Genomic DNA, 24977 nt, shown 5'->3' on the forward strand with positions numbered 1-24977 from the left:
ATTGAGGACTAAGTCTCCATCAAATTACTTTAAAAAATTACTTTCAGAGCATAATCTCATGCATGAACCCTCAGGAAATCAAGCTAGTAAAAGAGAAGGCAAAAAGAAGTGAGAAACATAATGCCCCAAAGGTGAGAAATATAAGCATATAGTTAAGGATGCATTTTTTTCATGTCAGAAAAGAAAGACTGGGATTTGTGCCTCTGGCAGTGTGTTTATGGGAAGGGCGGGACATGACTCTACAGCAGTAGATTGAGCCAAGAGGGAGTCAACTTGGAGTATGGTGAAAGTCGGACACTTTCGTAACATCAGTATTTATGCCAAATGTAACAGAGGAGCATTTACAGGAAACCCATCTCTTGGTTGATATGTTTACAGTATAGATTTATATATGAAGTCAGAACAGAGGGAGAGAAAGGTTGGGCAGAGAGAGAGGCTTTTTCATCTTTTTTTTTAAATTGAGTTATTTAATTGAGAAGGATATAGTGGTTCATTGTTTTCTCACAGCGAAGTTAACGGTGTCTGGATAGGGTGAATCATCTTCTTGTCCCATCTGTCACTCTGTTGAATATGAGAAGATAAGAGCCAGCATACAGTGCCTTTGATTCATGTGCGTTTATAACTGCAGGTGTGCATTTTGTCATCAGTCTCTACAGTGTGTTAATGAAACGCTGATCATCAAAGTGGCTGTGTTCCCTGGGAAGCTTAGGTGACCTACCTCACTTTAAAAGGGAGAATATACCATTCACCATTTGGAGAGGGCTTGTTTTTCTAAGCAGAGAACGGGAAAAAATGTGAGTCTTCAAATATATCTTGTTTTTATTCTCATGGTATCTTTTCATTTTTATGTGAAAACAGATGTTAGGTCTTGTCTGATTTCAGAGTACCTTAATCTCAAAACTGAAAGTCTCCAAGTAACAAATAATGATACTTGTCTGTACGGTTTCTTGATTGCTCCATGCTTTTTCCCCTCTGGTACCGGTAAGATTATTACTTTGGCCTGAAATTCTCTATGATTTAAATTTGAATTTCATTCTTTTTTCTTTTTCCTGGTTAGTACTGCACTTATGTTATATATTCTTGTGTGCTGGTTTATCTTTTTAAAAAACATTTGAGCATTTAGGACAAGTGTGTACCTTTTAGTTATTGACTCACTGAAGCAAAGAGGTGAAGTCCACAGCAGAGGTGTACTCCTAAAGGAAATATGGTACTTTAGAAGCAATGATAGTGGAAGGTGATGGTCTTAGGATTCTACTGCATATCTTTACAATATATAGAATTAAGTTATGAATGAAGTTATTCTCTCTATATATTTGTTCTGTTTTTTTTCCTTTTCATCAGAGAATTTATTTTACTGCAATGTCAAATTATTTTGTCTTCAGAGCACACAGGTGCTGGAAAAAAAAAATCACCAATGATTATGTATCTGCTCCTTTTCAGAGGGTTGGGAAAAACTAGTCCTTGCTCTATGTTTGTATGCCACGCAGGCCTAAACAGTCCTCCAATATGAAAAAAAAAAAAATATCAGCCTGTTTTTGTTGTCGTGTTGTGTGTAAAAGACAGTATGTAGCAAATTAAATGAACATGTTGATATTAGTGACTGAGATAAAAATAGACAAATCTGTTTCATAGGAGGGCAACATTTCCTTGTTGGTATAGGTTCGAGGGATGTGTATGTTATACATATATGCGGTCCTCTCTGTTCCCTAGACTGGGAATAGCTGTGAAGCACAAGTATCTCAGCAAAGGCATGGAGGAAATCCATACAAAGAAATCCATGTTTTGTCAAGCCTCTGAGGTGTAGGTGCTGTTGTGGAAGTGCAGCAGGCAGCAGGAATGGCGTGGTCAGGTGCTTGGACATGCTGGGGGCATCCGTCCCTTGCCCCAGGTGTTTGGGGTGCTCCCCCTTGAAATGCACTGGCCTGTCTTTTAAAGTGGAGGTGATTAAGGAAATTTCCTTATGACGGTGCAGACGGATTGACGTAGAAGTCACAGTGCTCCACTAATCTTAGTGTTTTGAAGACAAACAGCAAGCATGTGGCTAATGCCATTTGATTATAATCATTGATGATTTGTGTTTATATAAGGGAGTATAGATATCAGTGTATGCTAAGTGACGTTAGGGGGACATTTTTCTGTTTGTGAAGGGAAGCAGAAAAGCCCTGTTGAGAAATTTGTTTTAAAATTTTATCTTTTCTTAATGGGCGCGATGAAGCTGATGGTGTTCTGGCAAGGACAGTGGAGTGGGTTGAAGGAAGAAAGAAGAGAAAAGCAAGAGAAACCTAAGCTACAGAAAATAAATATATGTGGTTTAGCAATTTCATTTTAATTGTTCTTACAGACTGTTGTCTGTAATCAAGTTTGGACTATCCTTAGCTGTGCTGAGGTGAGATTCCTGAAAATCACATGCTTTTACAAAAAATAATATGCAATATCCTACTTGTTGGCGATAGACAGAGAAAAATTGTAATCAAAGCAGTCAGAAAAGTTCTTAAAAAAACCCTTGGGTCCTGTCTGCTGTGCTTGCCCCAAGGCAATTTTAGGAAATAGCTTGCAAGAGCGTTCTTTCCCAGAATATATTCTATCTCAGTGTTGTAGCCTTTCTCCTGTGTCCTACTGTTTGCATAAAATTGGAGTGAAAATAAAATAATTTTGGTGTCCTTTGCTCAATAATTTACATACACCCCATATATCATTGCAACTGTGCTAGCATTGGGGAGTACTTTCTCAGATAAATAGTGTTTCAGAACTTGGCCCATCTCTCAGAGGGGTGGTTTTCTAGGTCTAGGATCCTTGCTAAGGCACGTACAGTTGTCTATAAACATGGAAATTGTTGTAATGTCTAGGAAGGGCAGGACTCTGATATGCAAGGCACTGTACAAGCATGATTAAATACACCTATCGGTACTAAACTCGTGGTGACTTCTCTGATTTAAATACTGTGGTCACCACTGAAATCTTGGTTTTGATCATCCATGATGGAAATGTGTCTGGAATAATGTATTTTTCTTTCAGGAAGGGTTCTTCAGAGAAATATCATTGTGGAAGTCAAAAGTGAAATAAGGTTTGATCTAGCAAGGATTGCACACTTTCACGGATAATGAAAAATTAAATCTCCATTAAATAATGATGAAACTTGTAAGGGATATAAGGCACTATATTTTATGAAATAATTTGACACTTGAATTAAGAGGGCAGGATTCCTAGGAAGGAGTTTGCCCATGAGGCAGGTTACTTTTGTTATGTGGTTGCTCACATCTGTCTCCGAAGCGTCTGACTGTGCCTGCTGATGGAATTAGCTGCAGGTCACTCAGCTGCACCTGCCGGAGGTTTTCTTTCTTGGTGCATTGGATACTAGGTTACCACGATGAGAGAATTCTGAAGAAACAGATGAGGCGTGCCCAGTGTCTCGATCTGTTTTGAAAGAAGGCTGAAGTGAAGGGCTTCCTTCCAAAGATGTGTATCACACTGAGAGCCTAAAAAAAACCCACTCAAAGATTTCCATCTAGCTGGCAGCCAGTGCTGGGCAATGTGTCAGCTTGCTTCCCAGGAAGCTATGTAACCTGGACCTGACACTAGGGGGGGGGGGGGGGGAAATCTTTTGCATGTCATTTTGCTGGGTAAGTTTGTAATTAAGAGTCTACATTAGAGGGCTACTGAAATTAGAGAGAACTTGAACATTTCTTAAAAGTAATTATACTTTTTGTCTAATAAGATCTGGATATAGTAGTAAAATGTAATATTTATTTGGATAAGAATAATTGTTAATTTAGCAGGAAGTTTTAAGTAAATTCCTCAAATATTTTTATATTCTATGGTTACCCTTCCCATGCGTGAGTAAGGCCAGGAGCACTTGGTAAATATATCTCGCGTTGTAGCTCCACACCATTATCCAACAACATCAGTCTGTGGTGAATACGTATTCCTAGACAAGGTAATAATTATGTTCTGATACTTGTAAATATGTAAGTACTTGCATACCTTTATTATTATGTGTAGTTCTGTTGAGTCATAATTAAGTGTGTGGGAAGAGGTAAGATTGAACCCTCATTTTACTTAACTAAATTACTCTTCAAGGATCATATTTAACAATCCATTTGCGGCATCCTGTGATTTACATTTGGTAGTTTATGTATTTTAATATGAAGTAACCATTCATGTTTGATAAAGGTGCTCCAGGTACCTTGGCTTACAGCCTCTTGTAACTCCTGAATTACAGTTGGTGAGCTGTCACTGTAAACCAGCTCCTGGGCTGAAGTTTATTGTTTGTATTTAGAATATACAAAAATTATAAAGTTCTGTGAGATATTACAGGGGAAGGACACTCTTTAGAGTCTGATGATTACAAGGGGTGAACTTTTCTCAGGCTCCCATGAGTTATTCAGAAAATGCTATTTTGCAGTTGAAATGGCGTAACCTGAAGAAAGTGATACCATTGCATTTCTTGGTATATTCAAAAAGTTTGGAGAAGCAGTTTTCTGCCTTTCAGTGAAAATTCTAAGTCATAATGTAAACCTCTTTATAGGGCAGTGTGTGTGTATGTGAAGATGATTAGAACCTCTTTTTTAACTACAAATATCCATTTAATTTCAACAGGCAGACTAGAGTGGGCTAAAAAAAAATGGTACGATGATACATGTTTCTAAAACCCTATTTTTAATCAACTGTTCATATGAAGAGAAATAAGTTACATGATCCCAATGTAAGTGTATTTTTATAGGTATTGTTTATGAATGTGATGTGTAGGACTGAGTTTTTCTATCCCTTTTTGTATTTGTTTGGGTTTTGTTTTTATTTTGTGTTTGGCAGACAGCAAGGAGAATTTTCTGTCCTTGGGTAAGGCAGTGGCGTCTCTGTAGTTGTTGCTAGTTGGAATATGGCTTCCTATTGTGAAGAAAGCGGGAGAGCAGCTTGGTCTGGGCTTCCATCGGGTCACCTGTTAGACTGACTCCGTAAGAAGATGAATTGATGGGAGGAGACACTTTATTGTATTTCCCCAGGCAAAATCCTTGGGCTGTTTTTGGAATTACTTGAAGCAGCCTGGATAGCTGGAGTTATTTCTGTATCAGTCATCGATTGGGAAGTGCCCGGGTCTTGGCAGCAGAGCTGATTCAGCTCGGTACGTGGTTGTGGCGTAGTGCTGAGGCGGCTGGGTCACTCTGCCGGCGGCATCTGCAGCGGTGGTTCACAGCTTCCTGCTGTAATTCACTGGCTTCACCCAAAAGAGTTGTTAGGTAGCTGAAATGTTTTCAACTTTTAGTTCCTATTAAATCAGTTTGCTTGCACGGCCTGTCACTTCCTGAGGATCTCAGATGGTTTTAATGTGCTGAAACCCTCTGTCTTGGTGGGGAGCTTTATAGGGGAGCTGGTGCTGTACTCTGATCGCTGCAGACCTGCATAGTGTCCCCTCTCATTTTGTGGCTCAAGCTCACATGCAAAATCTTTCATCTCACAGGATTTACAAAACTTGCAGGGTTTCACCAGGAAGGTTTTGGGCAAATGCTGTTGCGGTCATAAGCTCAATCTTGTGCTCAGGCCTATTTTGGCAGCTTATTGTTAGATGTGATTTACATTGTATTCAAAGGTTACTGCATTTCTACAGTACTTCTGTTTTTGCATGTTTTGGAGCTTCATGGCTGTTCTCGTGGCTGTTTATCAGTGCTAAAGCATGTACGGATTCCTCTGCAAACAAGAATGTTGATCAGTTGACTGGCATTTGTTAATAGGCGCAAGAAGCTGCTTCTTCGTTGCTTAGTCTGGCAACCTGTATGTTATGAAGGTGACTAAAAAGAAAATACAGAACTTTTTCTAGCTCAGATTTTTTGAATAGTTAGTTGCAAGTTCCTACAAAGATCGTACAATGAGTAATCCCGTTGAAGTCAGTGACTCAACTCATTGCATAAAGATTGGCGCAGGTAGAACCTGTGCAGTGTGGTCCCCTCATGACAGTAAGAAACAAAATCAGTGTTTAAGTCTTAACACTTCATGATGTACTTGCATCCTGAAGAGAAAATGACCCCTGTGCTCAGTTTTCAATCAAGTAAGGCAGACTTCTGCTTGAGGCTAAAGTGAAAAATTAGGTCGTCTTGTTGCTGTAAATGATTTTAATGTTTAGAGGCTTGTGTGTATGTGTGTTTTCGCTTCTATATCTACAGAACAGTTGGCACTATACGTTTCCTTTCCTAATTCATGTCAGATTTTTTGGAAGCCTTTTTTCCCCAAAGGATTACTTACAGTTTCCTCCATTTAATAGGTAGCGTGAAGAATTCTGTAACTTTTAGGATATTTTTGCTATCCAGCTGGTTGCTTTTGTCCCTTTGGCTAAAAAGTAGCTTTACCTGTACGTAAGGACTTTATAGCAGGTATCTATAGCTAACTTATCTTGAGTTTAAACATCTGCGTTCATTTATGCATGAAAAAGATGAAGTAAAATCTAGTTGTATTAGTGTTAGTTTCTGGATATGAGGCGAGAATAAGAAGGGGTTGGTCATGTGAACTTTGACCACATGCTGTCCCTCTGACACATTCAAAACAATAAAGGAAACAGAAGTGCAGATTTACAGGCTTAATCAAGGCCATTAGTTTTCAGCTTTTAAGTCTGTTCCTGTAGAGAAACATAACACTCAGCCCAGGTGTAGGTGTACTCTCAAACCACACTCCTAAACTTTGAATAGCATTGTGCATTTCCATTTCTCCAAGCCTTTTTATTCCCTTCCATGTGTAATTTTTAGCACCTTGCTGAAGGAATTATGCACATGGGAATCAGGAGTGTGTTGATGAGCTGTTTCATACAGTTCTCCATTTGCTTGTTTCGTTTTGTTTGCTTGCTTTGTGCAGACATTTGAGCAGAAAACTGGCCTTATCATTTTCAGGTATCTACAGTGTGGCGGCATGGAAATTTTTATTGCTTTTCTTTCACTGGCCAACAAATGATTTTGAAACATTTATCTGGCTTAGTTTCATGGCATAGCTCAGCTGTGTCTGGTATTGTTTTCTACCTTGGCACGGCAGGACTGGGACTCTGCTATGCTCAGTGTTCATGGGTACAGGGTGGTTGTTCCTGGAGCGTTACTCCAAAGACACCAGGGAGACAAAGGGGAGGCAGGAGGACACTGATCAGGGTTCTGGTTTGCAAGTGTCACCTTGGCTCCATAATCTGTTTACTTAACCATATGCGTATTTGATATCTTTCAATAAATTCAAGTTTTATCTTTCAATAAATGGCTGGAAGAGTAACACTTGGAACTTTATGCATTTATATTCCACTCTAGACATTTCCTGTAGCTTTGTATACCACTCTATTTTCCTTATGTTGTAAAGTAGGTGATGTGAGAGGTGAGCTGCTGCTCATAATTTGTAGAGGAAAGGCTAGTTTGAGGCAGTTCAGCTCTGAAACCCAGTGTATATGAATTTATTTGTATTTTTCCTTTAAAATCTTCATAATCTCACAAAAATGTGAATTGGTTGTGCTGATTTCACAATTTGAAAGGATAGGGTTTTTTCTTTTAATCTTTTATGCAATAGATAGTGCTGTTAAAAAAAAAAAAAAATCTGTTTCCAGTTTGCCAATAAACTCTGCCTTGAGTATGCTTACTGAGTTTGGATGTTCTTAAATAATTCCTCACAAATATCCACTTCTAAGGTCTTGCAAAGGAAAAATTAATCGGATACAGTGATATGTATCACTGATTTTTAGAGTGAATGGAATTTAGTGAATAGTCAAATGAGCACTTGCAGACCCTTACTAATTTGAAAATTTATCGGGGGGAATAAATCTAGGGGGGAATAAATCTATCAGTCTCTCCACAAGTTGCAGTAGAGATACAGGACAAGATTGCTTTTGATAAAGTACACATTTCTGTGATGGAAAGTCGGAAGTAATTAAAGTCTCTATCTGCAGGGTCCTGTAGTACAGAAATCAGTGCATGTAGCTGGGGTTATAACTATATTTGGATGTTCTACAGGGTGTAACTGGTTAGTAGCATATTGTTTTATTTCATGCATTTTCTATCACAGCAAAGGTCTGGTTGTCCTTTTCTGCCAAGCCTTTTCATAAGATTATGCTTAATGAAATTAACTTAGCCCGCTGATAGTGAGAGCGTTGTGCCAGGATTTCTGATGCTGAGGTTTTACAGTATATACCTCTGTTTATTGCAGAATAATGAAGTGTTACTGTTAGCACCAGAAATTTAACTTTATTACTGAAAGTTCAGCTCATAATTCTGAGAGGAAAAAGTCCACTTGAAACTTCTTTTGCATGTAGTTTTAAGTTTCAGAACTCTAAGTGCTACCTTGCACTGCATTTAAATTGGCTGAAAGGAGCAGCTGTGTGTAAGATCCTATACAAACACATACTTCTATGAGAAGAAATATGTAGTGTAACCACAAGCGTACTCTAAAAGCTGATATTTGAGTGTTGTGGCTTAACCTATATAAGGTCTGTTAAAGCTGAGATACAACAGGATGAGCCAGAAAATACAAAGAGTTGGCATTCCTTTCTTATGTGCTTGTCATGAAAGTGTGGGCTGTAAAGAACATATATCCATTCTCACCTCCACAGCAAATTGTTAGCAGTTCAGTGTGGTGCTTTTTTTCAGTAATTGCTGTTTATATGATGGCAAATGTGAATTCAAAAGAACTCACTTGATATTTTATGGAAGTTTGTAGTTACAGATCATTTGATACATATTACACTGTTTTGGTATTGTAAATGTAATATTGAAAAACAGGGCCTCTACCTAATTTCTAATCTAGTCCTGTTTTATGTGCAAATTTCACAATAAATGCTTTATTTTTCCTGCTCTGTTTATGTCTTTTTAGAAGCAGGGAAGCTTTCTGGTATTGCTTAAATTTGCAAAATAGACCAGATAAGCATTTTTTTTTTCTTAGGATCTTTCACAGATCTTACCTCGGACTGTAAAAATGCTTATTGTATGAGAACTATCTCTTTGTTCCATGTCAGATGAAAAATTTAATTTGTATGTCAGTATAAATGTATTGGTTTCAAAAATGCTGTTTTGGTTTTATCTTTCCAGAATTTGAAGTTCTGGTGATCCGTCATGGGGAACCATGTAGGAAAACGAGAACATAGTGCTGAGAAGTCAACCAAGGTAAGCGTAGAAAATTGAAAAGGCAAGGCCACTTCAGAAATGTGTATGTTATGAAATATATATATATATATTTACATTAGGGTGTTTACCAGATCACTTTCACCATTACTATTTTGTAGTTGTCACTATAAAATGACCACCTTCTTTTAAAGAGTGTCCTATGAGATGTGGCCAAACCAGGATTTTGCTGTGCTGGATTTAATGAGAGATGTGATGTTTTCCTGTGTCAGATCCATAGCTGATAAAAAGCTTCTCAGTCATGGTGGAAATGAATGAAATGAGCCTTAGAAGCATGATATTGCAGAAATTTTTTAAGAGCCAGTGAGCTGACTTATGTTCTGCATGTTGACAGCTTTCCATTTGGGCAGTCATTGGCTTTATCCATAAGAAAGAAACTACATAGAAACACATAAAAGAAAAGAATTCTAAAGGAAAAGATTATCAATCTGAGGAGGTACAGCTTTAAAAATCTCCTCCCCAGAAAAAAAAGATGAGAACTGTCAAAATGTTCATTAAAAGTTAGTATTTGCTTTCTAAGCCTCTGCTGACACTGTTGTGTGTTTTGCACGTAATGTGGTATTCTGTTTGCCTTGTGATAATATCTTGTTTATTTGTTTTTCTACATTGTACCGGAAGATAATTCACACATATTTTTAAAAAATACACCTTTCTATATATAAAAAAAAGATGCTTCTTGTTGCTAGCTATTGCTAACTTCCTCCACCCATCCCCACCCAAAAATAACAATTTACAGCCTGAGCCCACACTGTATAAAGCTATTGCCCTTTGCATTGGACAGATGGTGTAAACAGATAGTTCTGTGCTTCATCTGGAGGAATGTGGGTATTTTGCATTGCTGTGGCAGATAAGCAGCTATCCCTAAAAGGTATATGAACTAGAATTCATACAGTTATTAGTTTTTTGCCATCTCCTTTAGGAAAATGCATAAGCATGCTGGAAGGAATAGGGAGAAAACAGCAGGAAGAGAGGACAACTGGCTACATATGTGTTTGTGCAGTATTTTTTAAAATGGTTTTGTGGCCCAAAGTTTCAATTTCAGTATAGACAATAGTATGAGTCCCAAGATGTGGTCTTGTAGTGACCAGTCTTGTAGACTTCCCCTCTGGAAAACTCCTTTGTGCAGATCCAGCAAAGTCAAATGCACCAAACAGATGTATTTAGCCAAATACTTTGATCCGTTCTGACCAAGGGTGTCAAATCCTGCAGGTGTGATATGGCAGGTATACAGAGCTCGATAGGCTGTTGTGCACCATGTATCCCCTGCTTTGGTCCTTGAGGGCAAAATTTGGTTAGAAAAACACATCATAACTTTTATCGCGCTGTGGGATCACCTGCGTCTGATGCATCTGGGTGGCAGGTGAGTGAGTTGTCGGGCACATGGGGCCTTAAAAAGGAAAAGATTCTTCAAACTGTAGCAGCCGATGCAATAGGTGCAAGTTTGCAGTGGTGAGCAAGAGTCAGGTGGCCATGAGTCTTGCACTTAGTGTGTAAGACAGGTCTGTAAGGAAATGGATTGCCGCAATTTTTTTTAATTCCTTCTTTTTCCTAATTAGTTCATGGAGAAGACTTGATTCTGCAATCAAAATAATATTCATTTACCTAGAAAATTTTTGAAGGGGGAACTTATTTCTGTAGTAATGTCTTCTGTCCATCACTCATCCTTCTAGAGTGACAAAAAACCAAAACACCAAACCCCTAAACTTTAAAATAAGCAATGCTTGATCAAAATCTCCCTTTATGCACGTAAGACAGTAATCATTTCACAAGAAATGGTAAGGGCACAGATTTAAAATCAGGAAATAACATGGTTAAGGTGCTACTATGTATTCCACATAACTAGTCAATCTTGATTCAGTTCTTACAGGCAGCATTAAAGTTCTTACTGGCAGTAGTAACCGTATGTCATAATTTCTTCTTTTCTTTTTTTTTTTTTTTTTTTTTTCCTAAAGCTGAAGTAGCTTTTTTTTTTTGTTTTGTTATTCAATATACCTGTAAATTAGAACTGTTTCCCCACCAGTCGTCTAGTGTGCTATGGGAGACAATTGCTGAAGGCTTGCAGAGACTACAGTGGAAGTGCTAAACTGCCTTTCCTTGCTCTTAACACTAGAACTGTAATGAAAGAGGCCAACATCTCATTAAGGGTCTTTCTAAAATTCATTACTTGTAACTTCAGGCTGTTTACTATATTTCCTTTCCCAAAAATACAGTACCAAAGAACAACATCATTTTAGGCAGCTGCTTTAAACCTGTGATGTCAAATTTGCTGTACAAACACTGTACTGGCTCCTGAACTGACAGACCAGTTCTCCAGACAGCTACTTTATGTATAGTGACATTAGAGCGACTGTTACCAAACTATAGCGATTGTAACCCTTGGTTGTCCAATAAATGCCCTGTAATACAGGAATTACTATGGGGGTTTTTTGGGTTTGTTTGTTTTTTGAGTTGGCATTTAGCTCTGCTTTACTTTCAGTAAATTTGGGTATTTGAATTACAAAATTAGAAATAGAAATCTGGAAAGCAATTATTTCATCAAATGTCTAACGACACCAAGATGCTTTCAAATTGGGAAATATGCAAAAGACAGCAAGATGGCTTCCCATGCTGTGATACTTCTTTCAAAATATTGTTCTTCTCTTGATTTACAAATAAGCCAAGCTACAGTGATTATTTAATAAATAATGAGATACTGTGAAATTAATTGGATGATTTGAAAAATGTGTTGTCTATTTGACCTAAATAATGCTGAAAATATTTACAAAACCCTCACATTTTAGTCAAAGCAATAACATACTCCATCTCATTTCCGTCAGATTTCTTTCTCTTGTATTTAATGGACCTGCATTTTTTTTATAGTTTTGTAAGATACATAAAAACTATTTAATGAACCCATCAATTTATCTTCTTTCTTTTGACATTGGATGATATTAGACTTTGCAGTCTCCTTAATGCATTAGTAAATGAGTAAGTATTTATTTGTTTAACTTTGTTCTTAGTATTAATACTTGGGTTTAAACTTACATAAATATATCTAAGAACAACAATAACAAAAGAATGGGCTGTCCTTCATGCCCTGAGTTTCTTTAAGTTCTCAGAGAGCTGAATGTAGAAGAGTAGAAAGAGTAGATGACTGAAGTTTTATTGGTCCTTATTCGGAGTTGTAGTTGATCTGTGTTCATTTGGCACCATTAAGCTACGAAGTGCTACGTGCTCTTTTGTAATGACTAAAGCTGCCTGTAAGCGTTACAATAGCGCAGTTCTCTGCTACTCTCCATTTTGATTCTCTCCCTCAGAGAATTCTGCATAGCACATATATTGCCATCCCAAAATCATTGAACCTTCTTGGTACCTGTCAAAACTATCCCTTAACAACTTTGATTGTTTGGGAAGATGGGGTTGGAAGGAAGGTTTCAGTCATTGTCCCATCTATTCCACAGCATCTACTACATGCGCCAAGTCCATGGAGCCTGGTTTCCATGTGTCTCAGGTTACATAGTACTGTGGGGAGCTGGACACCAAACTTGTGACCTATAATAAAAGATCAAAACCCACTGCACTGCTATGTAAAGGGCTTGCATAAGAAACTTAGGCCTGGAATGTGTTAGGTTGTTGGAAATACTGGATCATCTGCCTGTTTCATGTCCTTGACCTACTTGGGGTGTGCTGTAAATAAACACTAAGGAACCAAAACCAATTGCTACCTCTGATATCTAACTCTGAAAAACTTTAGGAAATGTAAATTGCCACAGTATATTGCTTTCTCACAGGCCAAAATTGAAAACAGATGTAGTGATGATAAGGCACTCAGTCTACAATTTAATGTTTTGTTTGAACTAAAAGCTGTTAACAGTGACCAAGTCTTGCTGTGTAGTAAACTTATGAAATAACTTGCCTTTGATTGCCCTGTGTATCTAGATTCTATAACGTGTTTTGCAGTGGTTGATTTGATAGTTTTAATAAACTAACTTGTTCTCAGTGTTTAAGGAGAACTCAGCATAACTAGTTCAAGCTAAATTGCTATGGTAAGCATGTATCAATAAATTGGATGGTTTCTATACTGCTTCTGAGGAGATTCTGTTTTCTCTCCCCTTTTTCCCCCAGTTGTCTTGCTAATGTTCAGAAATTTGCACCCTGCACAGCCTTACTTCTGATAACATTGGCAGAAAGTTTTCTGGCTCTCCCTGATGCGAGGGAGGTGAGATTCTGAAGATGGCTGGCTCTGTACATTAGTTGCATTGTTCACCTCCTAGACGCTCAGTGATCTGCAAGCCAAAGGGTTTTCACACTGATCTCATCGATGCCCTACCTCTCATGGCTGACACTGCTTACAGACCTGAGCCGTATGTGTGGTTTTTACCAGGTGCTTCCTCTTGGTATGCATCATAAAGTATCAAGAAAAGAAAAGAAAAAAAACTCAAAAAACCAAAAAAACCCCAACAACACGAAGTAATTTTATTTGCGTTATTAATTGCTCTGAAGTGTTATTTTTGTAAGACAGAGGTTTATTTTTTAATACTTACAGTTTGAGAGATATATGACATACAGATTACGTGGATTTTAAAGTCTGGGATATGCTTTTCTGTAAAAGAAAAACAAAACAAAAAACCCCCCAAAAACAAAAAAACCCCCACCCAAACAAAAAATGTCAAACAAACAAAAAAATCAAACGTAGCATTTGATTTTATTACGTTTAAATAAATAGTCTTATTACCATACATAAATTAATCAGAGTGCAGCCTTTTCACTTTTTTCCCCTAGCAAAGTTGTATAGCACTGTTTTTATTTTCTAGTACAATTGTGTGTTTTCTCAAAGTTTTGCCTTTTGCTGTAAAGCAATAAAGAGCACAGGGGCTATAGTGGTGTATTTGTTGTAATTTGATATATTGATTAAAACACTCCCTGTCGAGCCAATATCTTTCTGAAGGCAAAGGAAAAATAGAGAAAACCTTTAAAATGTTGAGAGTGCCAGTGTTTTCTGTGACAGATTTGATGAGCATTTTCACCAACCAGTGTTACAGGTTACACGCTGCAGAAATTCTCGTGACCAGCCAGTGTCTGGTTAAGCCGGTGCCTGGTACAAGGACGTGCTGTTTTTGGAAGAGACAAATCCCTTTCCAGGGTGTGAAGGGAAGTTCTGGGCAGTCGGGTTAAGCAAGACCAGTTCAATTTGATAGACGTCTGTTTTCTTCAAATTCTGCCAGCAACTTAGATTTGGCCTTGAGCAAATCCTTTTGTGCTCGCTCTATCCTCCTATTTAATTTCTTAACCTTCATACTGTCTAACTGGATTGTTTGTTGGGACAGATGCAGTGTCATTCTGTGTTAGTAGTAGTGCTTGGAGACCTTGAGTGGAGCCTTCAGGCACTCCTGTGCTTCAGCTAGTGAGATGATATCATAGCGATACAGAAATGACTGTACTGTTTGAAGCCTCTGAGAATGCCAAGTATGCCGTAGCTGTGACATCTGTCCTCAAAAATTAACCTTAAGACCATCATTCAGTATGGTATTAGAAGTCTATGTCTAATGTTTAAGTAGGCAAGTAGCTCTGCTATAAAGGGAACAATTTATGTGTCTAAGCCCAAGTTATGCGTTTGAATAGTTGACTGTTCATTAAACTCCTCAGGTGCTGAATTTAATAGGGTCAATTGTAGTTACAATATTTAATCTTCCTAGTGTCTAAAATACGCTAAGCTCATCATAAGTATGTGTGGAAGATAAATTGTTTCTGGATCAGAGCTAGTACTTTTACACTTCCCTGTTGCCCTTCGTTGTGTGTATGTGAAGGCCACTGAAGCTGTAGCGAGGCTTCTGTGCAGAGCAACTGGTGGAAGAGTTAAAGGTGGGAGGCAAGGCAGATGCGAGTGAGGAGCAAGTTCTGGTCAGTGCCACAGCACCTGCTGCTAGCGTTTAAGGAGTTGCCTGAATTGTATAATCTTGGCAGAATGTCACTAGATCTCAGTTTCAGTGAAAACGTGAGTAAATATGTAGATAAAGGTTACATGACATAAGTTGACAGCATGTTTTTCTGTTGTGCACACAACTGCTAAATACTGGTGTTTCTTGATTTAGGTCTTGAGCTGGTTGAGCTTGCATGGGTGTAAAAGGAAGAGGCGCAGTCGCTGTGGTTTCGGCTGGGGAGGAGGTAGGGTCTTGGGCTTTGTTCTCCCACCCTCAGCCTGCAGAACTGACTAGAAGAAGAGGGAAGTACACTCTGTACTTTTCAAGGTCTTGTGCTTCAGATGCCATGCTGTTGTGGTATAGTTTCCTATAGTTCCCTTCTTGTTAGCTTTGATATAGAACTAGATAAATGTCCTGTCAAATGAATTTAATGACAGTACCAGTTAAGTTAGCAAGGAGTTGGAAGAACAGGGGCGCAATGCACTGCCCATTTGTGAACGCTTTGTGAACTGTTCCAGTTGCTGAGATTGCTTTTCTAATAAGAGTCAGCCCATACTTTAGCCTAAGAACATGTTGTTCACTGCTTTAGCATCTTCATGCCAGAAAAATGAAGGTGAAGCTGTTTATATCTTCAATCTTGAGGAAGCAGTAAGTTCATGGAGATCCTGAAAGGGAGCAGTATCTTCTTCCTTCTTCACAAAACCTTTTTGTGCTTTTACTGTTGTGGTGGTCATACATCGGCACGTGACGATATGTTGTATCATCTGCTCTGAAAGTGGGTGAGGTAGGTCAAAGTAACAAGCTAGCATTTCCATTAGTTATATTTGAGAAGAGCCTAACAAAACTTTTGCGGTAATGTATTACCTTAGAATGCAGTTGTATCTGTAGAATTAGTTAAGGTGAAGTGCATTCTCCGTATTAGAGAGATTGCCAAGCTTTACCTATGGGTACCCAGGGCCAAACCACAGCAGAATCTCCAGTATCTAAGACAGTGATTGGTAAATCTGTCCTGTAGCACTTACTTTAAAGTATTAAACCCCAGTAAAAGTGCATTTTGAAGTTTGTCCTCATTGTTTTCCCCTAATGCTAGTTCTGTTGTCTTTGCGCCTGGGCAGTAGTTGGGAAGAAGAGTGCTGCAGCCATGTTTTATTTTAATTCTCAGTTTCACACGCTTTTATTTCTGATAGTGTAACTGACTGCAGCTAGGTCAGTGTAACTAGTTGCGAGACATGGTTTCACACTATGCATCAGTACAAAGCCAAAACCCCAGCTCTGCTCAGGTCCGATGCTAAATGTTCTGCCATGAGAAAAGAGAAGTGCCACATTTCTAAGGCAAGTTGAATCTTGCTCTCATTTGTAAATTCAGCAAGTGTGAAATGGACATCAGAAGGAAAAAGATAACAGCCCTTTTCCATACAAACTATCGCTTTAACAGTAGCTTCTTTTTGCACTTCAGAAGCTGAAGAAGAATTTCTTACGTAATTGCAGTTATTTGTATACTGAGTAAATTTAACTTGTCTGTGGCTACAGTTCAAAAACTGATATTTCCACTTTGAGCTAAAATGTCACGGAATGTTTTTCCTTTTTACTTAACTTTCTCATGCCCTCTGCTTTAAGTTGATGGAAATACTTAGGTAGCATTTGCTGGAGAAAAAAATAAGGTTTTTGCAAAAGGAAATTGAAAAACTTTTAAGCAGAGTAATATGACTTTATTCTTGATTGCTGAGATAAGGTTCACTCTTAAAAACAATCTGATCTTTTAGTGCAGCATCCCGTGGATGTGGCCATAAAAATATCAAAATCTGCATAGGGCTGAAAGCCACAAGATACATACCACTTACCCTGGATAATTAGGGGGACTTCTGAGCATCAGTTATAATCAAGAAGAGGCAATAATGGAAATCTTGCATTTTTGTCATACTGCCACAGAGTGACATTCAGGTTGGTGTAGCTGGACTTAGCTAGAACTGAAAGATGAATTTAGGGAGGCATGAGGGCCTTTGGCTTGCTCATGAACTCTGTGCAGCTGAAAAGCCACAGAAAAGACCCAAGAACCAGAAATCTTAGCAAGTCTCTCACTGATGAGATCTATCCTTAAACAAGTCACTTATTATCAAAACAATAGTCACTGGTTTTGGGTCCTCAGTTATTCCAGTTCTGTGTAAGAGCTTCAGGATTGGATTCACTGTCTGGTAGTGCTGAGGTTTTCAGATGACCTATGGAAATCCCAATATACTGGAAATGTCTCAATTAAAAGGTACTATCTGAGACTGTTATGTTGAAATCTGAGTGATTTTTTCATTTGTTTGTTTTGTTGTCATAACTGACTTATATGTCTAGCACATTTTCCCAGCCTTTTGCACACACCCTCTTCCTTCCTCCCTTTATCTTCCTTCTACTCCTCCTTATACCCAGTTTCTTTCTGCACGCTACTTTCTGCCAGCATCTCCATCTTTGGTGCAGTCTAAATTCAGTGCTGTGTTTTGATTTTTCTGAGGCATTAGATATAATACTTGATTGCTAACAATGCAGTTGCATGCTCAGAAACAGTGAAGAGATGGCCAGCTAACAGGCAGTCTGATCAGGAAGGTGGGAACACCGTAGGAAAAAAGAGAGAAAACTTGCACTTTTCTGACAACACATACGCACTTGAAACGTTTTTTTCTTCAGTCAGCTTGCCCTCTTTATGCTGATATATGACTTTCAGCAACTATCCCAGCCTACCACAGTACGTTGCTTTACAAAGCAATCCAGTAGTGCCTTTGCCGATATTTGAAAGCAGAAAATCAAAACTGTCTCCTGTTATTTTTATGACAACTATCATTGTCATTTATATACTGTTTTGTCATAAAGTTGTGTTGCTTTTTTGCATTTATACCTTGTAGCTGTTAAAGAATTTGTTTTATGCAGAAACTGGAAGAATTGCTGTTGCATTCTTCTGGGGAAACATGGCTAAAATTTGTCAATGTGAAGTGGAACTGTGTGCAAAAACTTTAAATCCCACTTTAATTCCTTGTGTGCATGTATATATGTATGTATGCACACACCCATATATTAAAAAGTACAAGTGTATGTTTAAAAACCCATATATACATAAATGCAAGTGTATATTCAAGTATAGATACTCTGCTTATATCCCTGTATGGCTGCAAATGTGCTCACTATATGAGTTTCAAAAGGCAAGAGCAGTAGCCTTCCACCCTGGGGAGTCCTGGCTATCCATTCTGATCTTCCCTGTGAACTACAGGCTAAATGTTTTCTTAACGTTGAGCCAGAGCTTTCTACTGCAGATGAAACTTGCCTTATGGTGCACAGTGATAAAGCCTGAATAATCACTGTCTTTTTTTATCTTTTTTTTTTTTTAACCCAACGTCTGAAATTCCAGACAATTCTGGTTTTTTGAGACTTAGCAGATGAAAGGTTGGTGAATGTGAGACTCTGAGAATCTCAAGTCAGTGCCTGCAACAGTTCAGGAATGTTTATATCTCATAAAATACATTAAAGATACTTCAATACTTACTACTACTACTACTATGTATTGATTAAAAAAATTAAATATCTTTAATATATTTATCAAATATATAGTACTAGTTTAGATAAATATATCTTAGTGTTCTAGGAAAGGATTCAGAGCTCACAGTAGGGGAGACCCACTGCATAAAGTAACAAGTGTTTTGTCTTTGGTACACTGCTACACAGAAAACTCAGTATGTTTGGGACGATCAATGCTACTTCTGGAGCTCACTCACATGAGATTGTATGTCAAAAGCTGTACATAATGAAGACTAAAACTTAGGTTTTTCAGCTGAAAGAAATAACTTGCCTTATGCTGCAGGATACTTGCTGATAGAAGGAGGTCCTATCCTACGATATGGTGCTAATCTTCAGTTTCTTTCAGAATCTGTGTTCAGAGAAAACGTATGCAATATATTTCATTTGAGATGGATCTGAACCACTGTCATCCATTACATTCAGATTGACTTAAATGAAGCATGTTGATTTGTAGGTGCTGAGAATGTGGATCTGCAACATTTAGCCTTAGGATTCTTGCAGATTCGTTTACCTGACAAATTACTTTTAATGTTGATTTTTTTCCTACAATTCAATATTTCAAGAAAATATAATTCTTAAGAGGAGTTTTTTCTTTATATTTCCTTCAGCTAATTTCTTGCCTTATAAGTAAGGGTAGTGGTAAGTAGAAAAAGTAGGTGAAATACCTATTTAAAATTAAGCTTTGACATTGTTTCCTCTTGTTCCTCTTGACTTCAGTGCTTTGTGTTTTCTTTTCCTGCAATCCTCTTGGGAGGAGAGGGAACATAACCCAATTCTGGAATTTCTTTGGTATACCTCTTCTGCCTCTTGCACCCTTTTCCTTTCCTCTGGTGTCTGGTCTTATATAGGCCCTATAAGGATTGATTAAAAACATCTACAAATGAAAGTTCTATGGAGCTTGGGGGAAAGGAGGCCAAAAGGTCCCTGTCAGTGGATGCCAAGATCTCTCAGGCATCAGATTCGACTCTGGGATTTTGCAGAGAGAGTTTATAATGCAATAGCATAATTCAGTTAATGCTGTAATAACACTGTATTGCAGCTGTTGAGTCACCTGATTATGGGAGAATAAAAGATTTGTGATATTTTGGAAGCTTACAGGGCTTGACACATAGACTTTGTATCAACTACATTGTGTATCTTTGATTACTTCTAATTTGGCCTGCTGCTGCTGTATATAAGGGACAGGAGACTCTCCAAACATGTCTTGCGTGGAGCCCACAAGGGAGATGGCTCCACCAGGAGCAGGGAGGGCTTGGCTTCGATACCAGCTTCTGAACACTGGTCTCGGCAGTTGACAAGTTCTTCTGGTTTTTGCCCTGAGCAGCTTGCTTTGACCCATTAGGCTACGAACTGTGGGCTGGCAGAGCAGGTGCAGAGCTGCTTTCTTCCGTGCAGAGCCAGATGGCCAGCTAATTGTCCCAATCACTGACTAAGACTTGGCCAGGTCTCCTGCTGAGTTCTCAATTCTGCTGCTGTGCTTCCAAGTTGGGTCTTGTGGCTTTAACAAAATGAGGACTTCAGGGACATCTCTGAGCATCTGGACTTCTCTTAGTCACGATTTAGTGTGGTTAGTTTCAAACCTTGAAATGGTTCCTGGCTGGTTTTTGTTTTCATAAAAGAAAAAATTGCCTGATACTTAACAGGAGTAAAGACTTCATGGTCTGAGTTAGGACATCTTGCTTGTTACGACATTGTTAGTATTGAGGTATGGTTATAATGGAAGAAAAAACTTTAAGTAGGAACCCATATTTTGACGATTGGTTCTCTGGGATTTTGCAAAGAGAACTTGTATCTGTTGAGTTACCTATTACAGGAGAAGAGTTGGGGGGGGGGGGGATTTTGAGAGGAGAGTATTTTGGTTCACTAGGGTTTCCAGAATCCTTTTTTTAGGATAATTATTTTTAATTCTTAGGAAGAAATGGGAAATTATTATTTGAATGCTGCACTTAAGAAGATGTGCTAGATTGTTTTTCTAAAGGCTCATAAACTTGCTAATAGAATTGCAAATGAAAAGTGTTTGCTTATCTATGTGCTTATACTTAGTCACTCAGTATAATAACTGCAACTATAGTTTACGTATAACCTTCGTATGAATATCTTTGTGAAATGTAATATGTGTAACTCAATCAGTTGCTTTTGTGTCAAGACAATCCACTTTTGTTACAATAAATCATTTTAGGAGATAAAACTGTGGGGTGCTAGAGGCAAAGGATTGGACGAAGCAGAGTAATGAGAGTATGTCCTTTGCAATGGTAGGGAATTGAATTAAAAAGATGCCTAGGTATTTCCAATAGGCCAACTATTTTGTTCAATGCTGAAAAGACAGTCTCTTGGTCTAAACTGATTATGAAGTCCCATGTTGATAGTTATTCAAGCGGCTTGAATAGGCTGTCAGTCAAGTAGCCTGTATATAGGAAGGATCAAATATGTAAGGTAATACAATACAACTATTTAAGTTTTTGTATTTAGAGTTTATGAACTCTAATCTGCCTTTTTTTTTTTCTTCCATCTTTTTTTTTTTTGCATCCATCATGCTCCACCTGTTGTCTTCAGCCCTGGATTTGTTTTGCACAGCTCTTTTTAGTAATGTTTTGACTGTGGATCTGGTGGTACCAATTCTACCTAGCAGTTATGTAGTCAATGGATTATGCTACCTTTAGGAGAGAAGGTGAAGAGCTTTGCATAGTCTGTTGTGCTTATGTCTGAAGTCTGCACTGCACAGTATATGAATACCAGAAAATCTGGCTGAGGTCTAACTTCTTTGAAGTTGTACCTGCTCTTTTTTTATGATGAAATACCAGCAAGAGAATAGCAGTGGAAATACCTCTTTGTTCATGCATAGGTTTTCTCTCTCCAGTTAAATTCTCTGCCTAGGGAAGCAGTTGAACATAGCTGGTGCAAGTTTGATTTTCAGTTTCCCGCGTGACTCCTTCAGTTCCTGCTTGCCTGTAGAATTGAGGCATGGATTTTAGCCTTCACAACACATATGCAGTAATGTAAAATTCTATTTATGTGCAGAGGGTTACTAAGTAACAGTTGCTGAGGGAAATGCAGTCTTTAACTGCATGACGTCTGTGCACTTAAAATTGCCAGCCAAGTAGTGCATTAACATAGATTTTGCACATTAATGTAATGGGATTTGCTGTGGGCTATGTGTGAGCAAAACCTTGGGAAAAACAATAGCAGCACAGTTTGAAGAGTTGGAGTCTCTCCGCAGCCTAGTCGTGTGGACAGGAGATGAAACCCAGTTTTCCCCTTCTACCTCATCCTCTCCATACCTATAGATATAAAGGTTTCCACGTGTAATCAGTATGTTTTGCATGTGTATCTTCCTTCAGGGAGAGGAAGGTTGCGTGGCAAACAAACAAAAAGCTCGTTGTGACTCAGGGATAGATTGGGTGTTGATAATACAAGGAGAAGCTTGCCTTGAGCTGTGTCTCCTCTAGTAACTGTGTTTACCTCTAATTTTGCACAGAGGTTATTGGAGGATTTGTTTTTTCTTAGGATTTATTTTCAAGGAATGTTACTTTGGAAAAGTCATGTGTCTAGCCTTGAGATGGAGCTTATGTATTGAAAAATGTTCTACTTAAGTGAGCAACCTTTCCTTTAAATCAAACCAAGTATAACTTACACTAGGGCTTTGAGCTGGGGACCTTTTATATACTGATGAAAATGAGCTGTTGAACTGTCATGAAGTCCTACAGCTTTTAACTCATTTCTCTGTTACAAAGCTACTTTGTGTCTGCAAATACTTGGAAGATTGGGAGGAGTGGGGGGGTGAATAATTATTGCAGTGGGAAGGTAACATGAGTTTATTAGGCTGTATGATTTGCTCATTGTGGACTATGTAGAACTTCATTTCAGTGAGGTTCTTGTATTAATTATATAATTATGTCAGTGTACATAAAAGATGTGCAAAAATAAATTTTGATAAGTAACTACTACCACAGTCCTTTTATAAAAGTGGCATAAATATCTATCAAGCCTATTTAGTCGTTAGTTTCTTGGATTTTTGTAACGTTGTTTTAGCTGAATCCAAGGATGTTATTTGTTAATCACTGAGAAGTGCGTTATAACATGATATCAACTCCTGGCTATTTACCTGAGCTCTTCAGTAGCCAACATTGTTACTGTCATGTGGATAGTGTGATAATTTGTCAACCTTGCAAAATTCACTTCATCTATTCACTCATGGCAATTGATTTTTAATTTTTTTTTTCCTTGCTATGGATGGCTTACAAAAAAAAACCCAAACCAAAACCAAACCTACTGACATCATCACTGTAAAAGCTGTGTACATTGATTTTTTTGTTCCTGGCATTGTAAAGTCTCTTGACATTTTTGATGGGATATAATTGTAAAGTACTCTCTGACTTCATTTTTTTGCCTGTGTTTGAGACACTGTGTTATCTGAGCTTTTTTGTAGTTTCTCATACAGGCCACTCATTTTGGTTTTGAGGCCAGAAGCCTTTCCCTCTGGGGAGAAATCAGTCCTGAGTTCTTCATTGCTCAGACTACTCTTTTTCTGTAACTCTCTGTGACCAGCTGTGACTGTTCAAGTGGTTTTAAACTGATGTATTAGCCACAGCTTTTCCTTTGGGAGGCTGTCATCTCTGGTGACAGTATTAACTCCAAGCAAAGTATCTTTAAAGTTTATAGAAGAATCAAAGCAGAACAAGGAGAGAAAATTTGTCAGCAGAACTCTTAAGTACATATCTGTTCTTCCAAACTCCTTTCTTGTTGCTATATAGGGACTCATGTGCGTCTTTTCTCTCAAATGCCCAAGTTTAGGAGAACTGATGTTAAGCCTTTTTGCTAATAGTGCCTTTCTTTGCCATGTACTTCAGGAGCTGCTTATCAGTTCCAAACATCTGCAATACAATCATTTACAGTCATTTAACTTAAATGGATGCAAAAAAATAAACAGAACCTTTTTTGCAAAGCTGCGTTCTGGCCAGTTGGCCCCCAGCCGATCCTAGTGAATGGGGTTATCCCATTTCAGATGCAGGGCTTTGCATTTGCCTTTATTGAACTTCATGAGATTCTCGTCAGTCTACTTCTGTAGCCTGTCAAGGTCCCTCTGAATAGCAATTCTGCCTTTCAGTGTAGTGACCAGTCCACCAGTTTGCTATTATCTGGGTCTTTAATAAAGACATTAAATTATGTTGGCCTTAGTGTTGATCCCTGAGGGATGTGGCTGCTGACTGACTGCCAGTTGGACTTTGTGCCATTGATCACAATCCCCTGAGCCTAGTGGGCCAAACAATTATTCACCTCTCGTATTTCACCTACCCAAACCTTATTGTCTCAGTTTGACTGTAAGGGTAGAGTGGCAGACTGTGGGAGGCTGTGTCACAGGCCACGCTAAAGTCAGGGTATATGACATCGTGCTTTTCCCCTCCTCCACAGAACCAGTCATTTTATCACAGGAGGCTATCAGGTTGGTCAGATACCATTTGCCCTTGGTAAATCCAAGCAGGCTGTTCCCACTCACCTTCTATCCATGGAGAACAATTACTGTTAAAACTGTTCTGTCATCTGCCTTTAATAAAAAGATAATAACAGCTAAGCATTTGAAATGCTATGTATTAAGTATGGCGCTCACTTTACCAATGCATTATCGCCCCTTCACAGTAGACAGAGGTTTCTGTTGAGCACAGAATGTACCCTACCTTTGACAGTCTTTTATACTTCAATAAAGTACTGCACTTTGGGATAATCGACTGAAAAATACTAGAGATAATGCCTTTTTCTTTCAAGACAAATCCACATAGAAGAGGCATGAAGTGCACTTTCTAGTTGGATGATGATCCTGGCTTGCTTGAAACCTTGCTAGAAAGATGGACACTGGTCACAACTCCACAAAGACTTGACAAATTGATACCAGCCTGTATATAGTAACTCTTAACAGTACAGAGTTAGTGTTGAGTGGTCACAGGGGAAAGGCAATGCTGGCTGGCTAAACGAAGGGGTTTTTTTCATTAAATAGCTAAAAAAGAGGAAAGATCTGAAAATTAGGCACTGAAGGAAAAGGTGTAAGATGAAGAGAAGAAAAAGTGTTGCTGCCTGGAGTTTGAGACAGACCCAGGCAGTGAATAGAAGTGCTTGCTGGTAGTGCTCCATTCTCTTCCACAGAGCCTGTGACTTGCACTGATGATGACTATAAATGGTGCAAAAGTAGCACTTCTTTAAATCACTTTGTTTTTAACATATAGCTCTTGAATTTCTACATGATACAGATATGTCTTTGCTCCTGCCTCCCCCCACCATGATACTTTTCTTCTCCTGAAGGTGTGAAGGGTTTTTACTAAAACCACATTAATGAATCAAACTCTGGTAAACTGAATCATATTTTTAAATGTCAGTTTCTATTTGGTTTTTGGCTCACTGAGTGATA

At 38.4% G+C, this 24977-nt stretch overlaps 1 protein-coding gene across 1 annotated transcript in view; it reads left to right on the forward strand.

The window, feature by feature from the left end:
- The window catches only part of MBP (myelin basic protein), a 116795-nt gene that overhangs the window by 18644 nt on the left and 73174 nt on the right, over positions 1–24977 (forward strand). Inside the window, 1 exon segment of the mRNA XM_075494262.1 lies at positions 9036–9110. Within this exon segment, the coding sequence (XP_075350377.1) occupies positions 9060–9110 (51 nt within the window). The 5' untranslated portion in view covers positions 9036–9059.

Source organism: Mycteria americana, chromosome 2 (genome assembly GCF_035582795.1).
Source record: "Mycteria americana isolate JAX WOST 10 ecotype Jacksonville Zoo and Gardens chromosome 2, USCA_MyAme_1.0, whole genome shotgun sequence".
Taxonomy (NCBI): Eukaryota; Metazoa; Chordata; class Aves; order Ciconiiformes; family Ciconiidae; genus Mycteria; species Mycteria americana.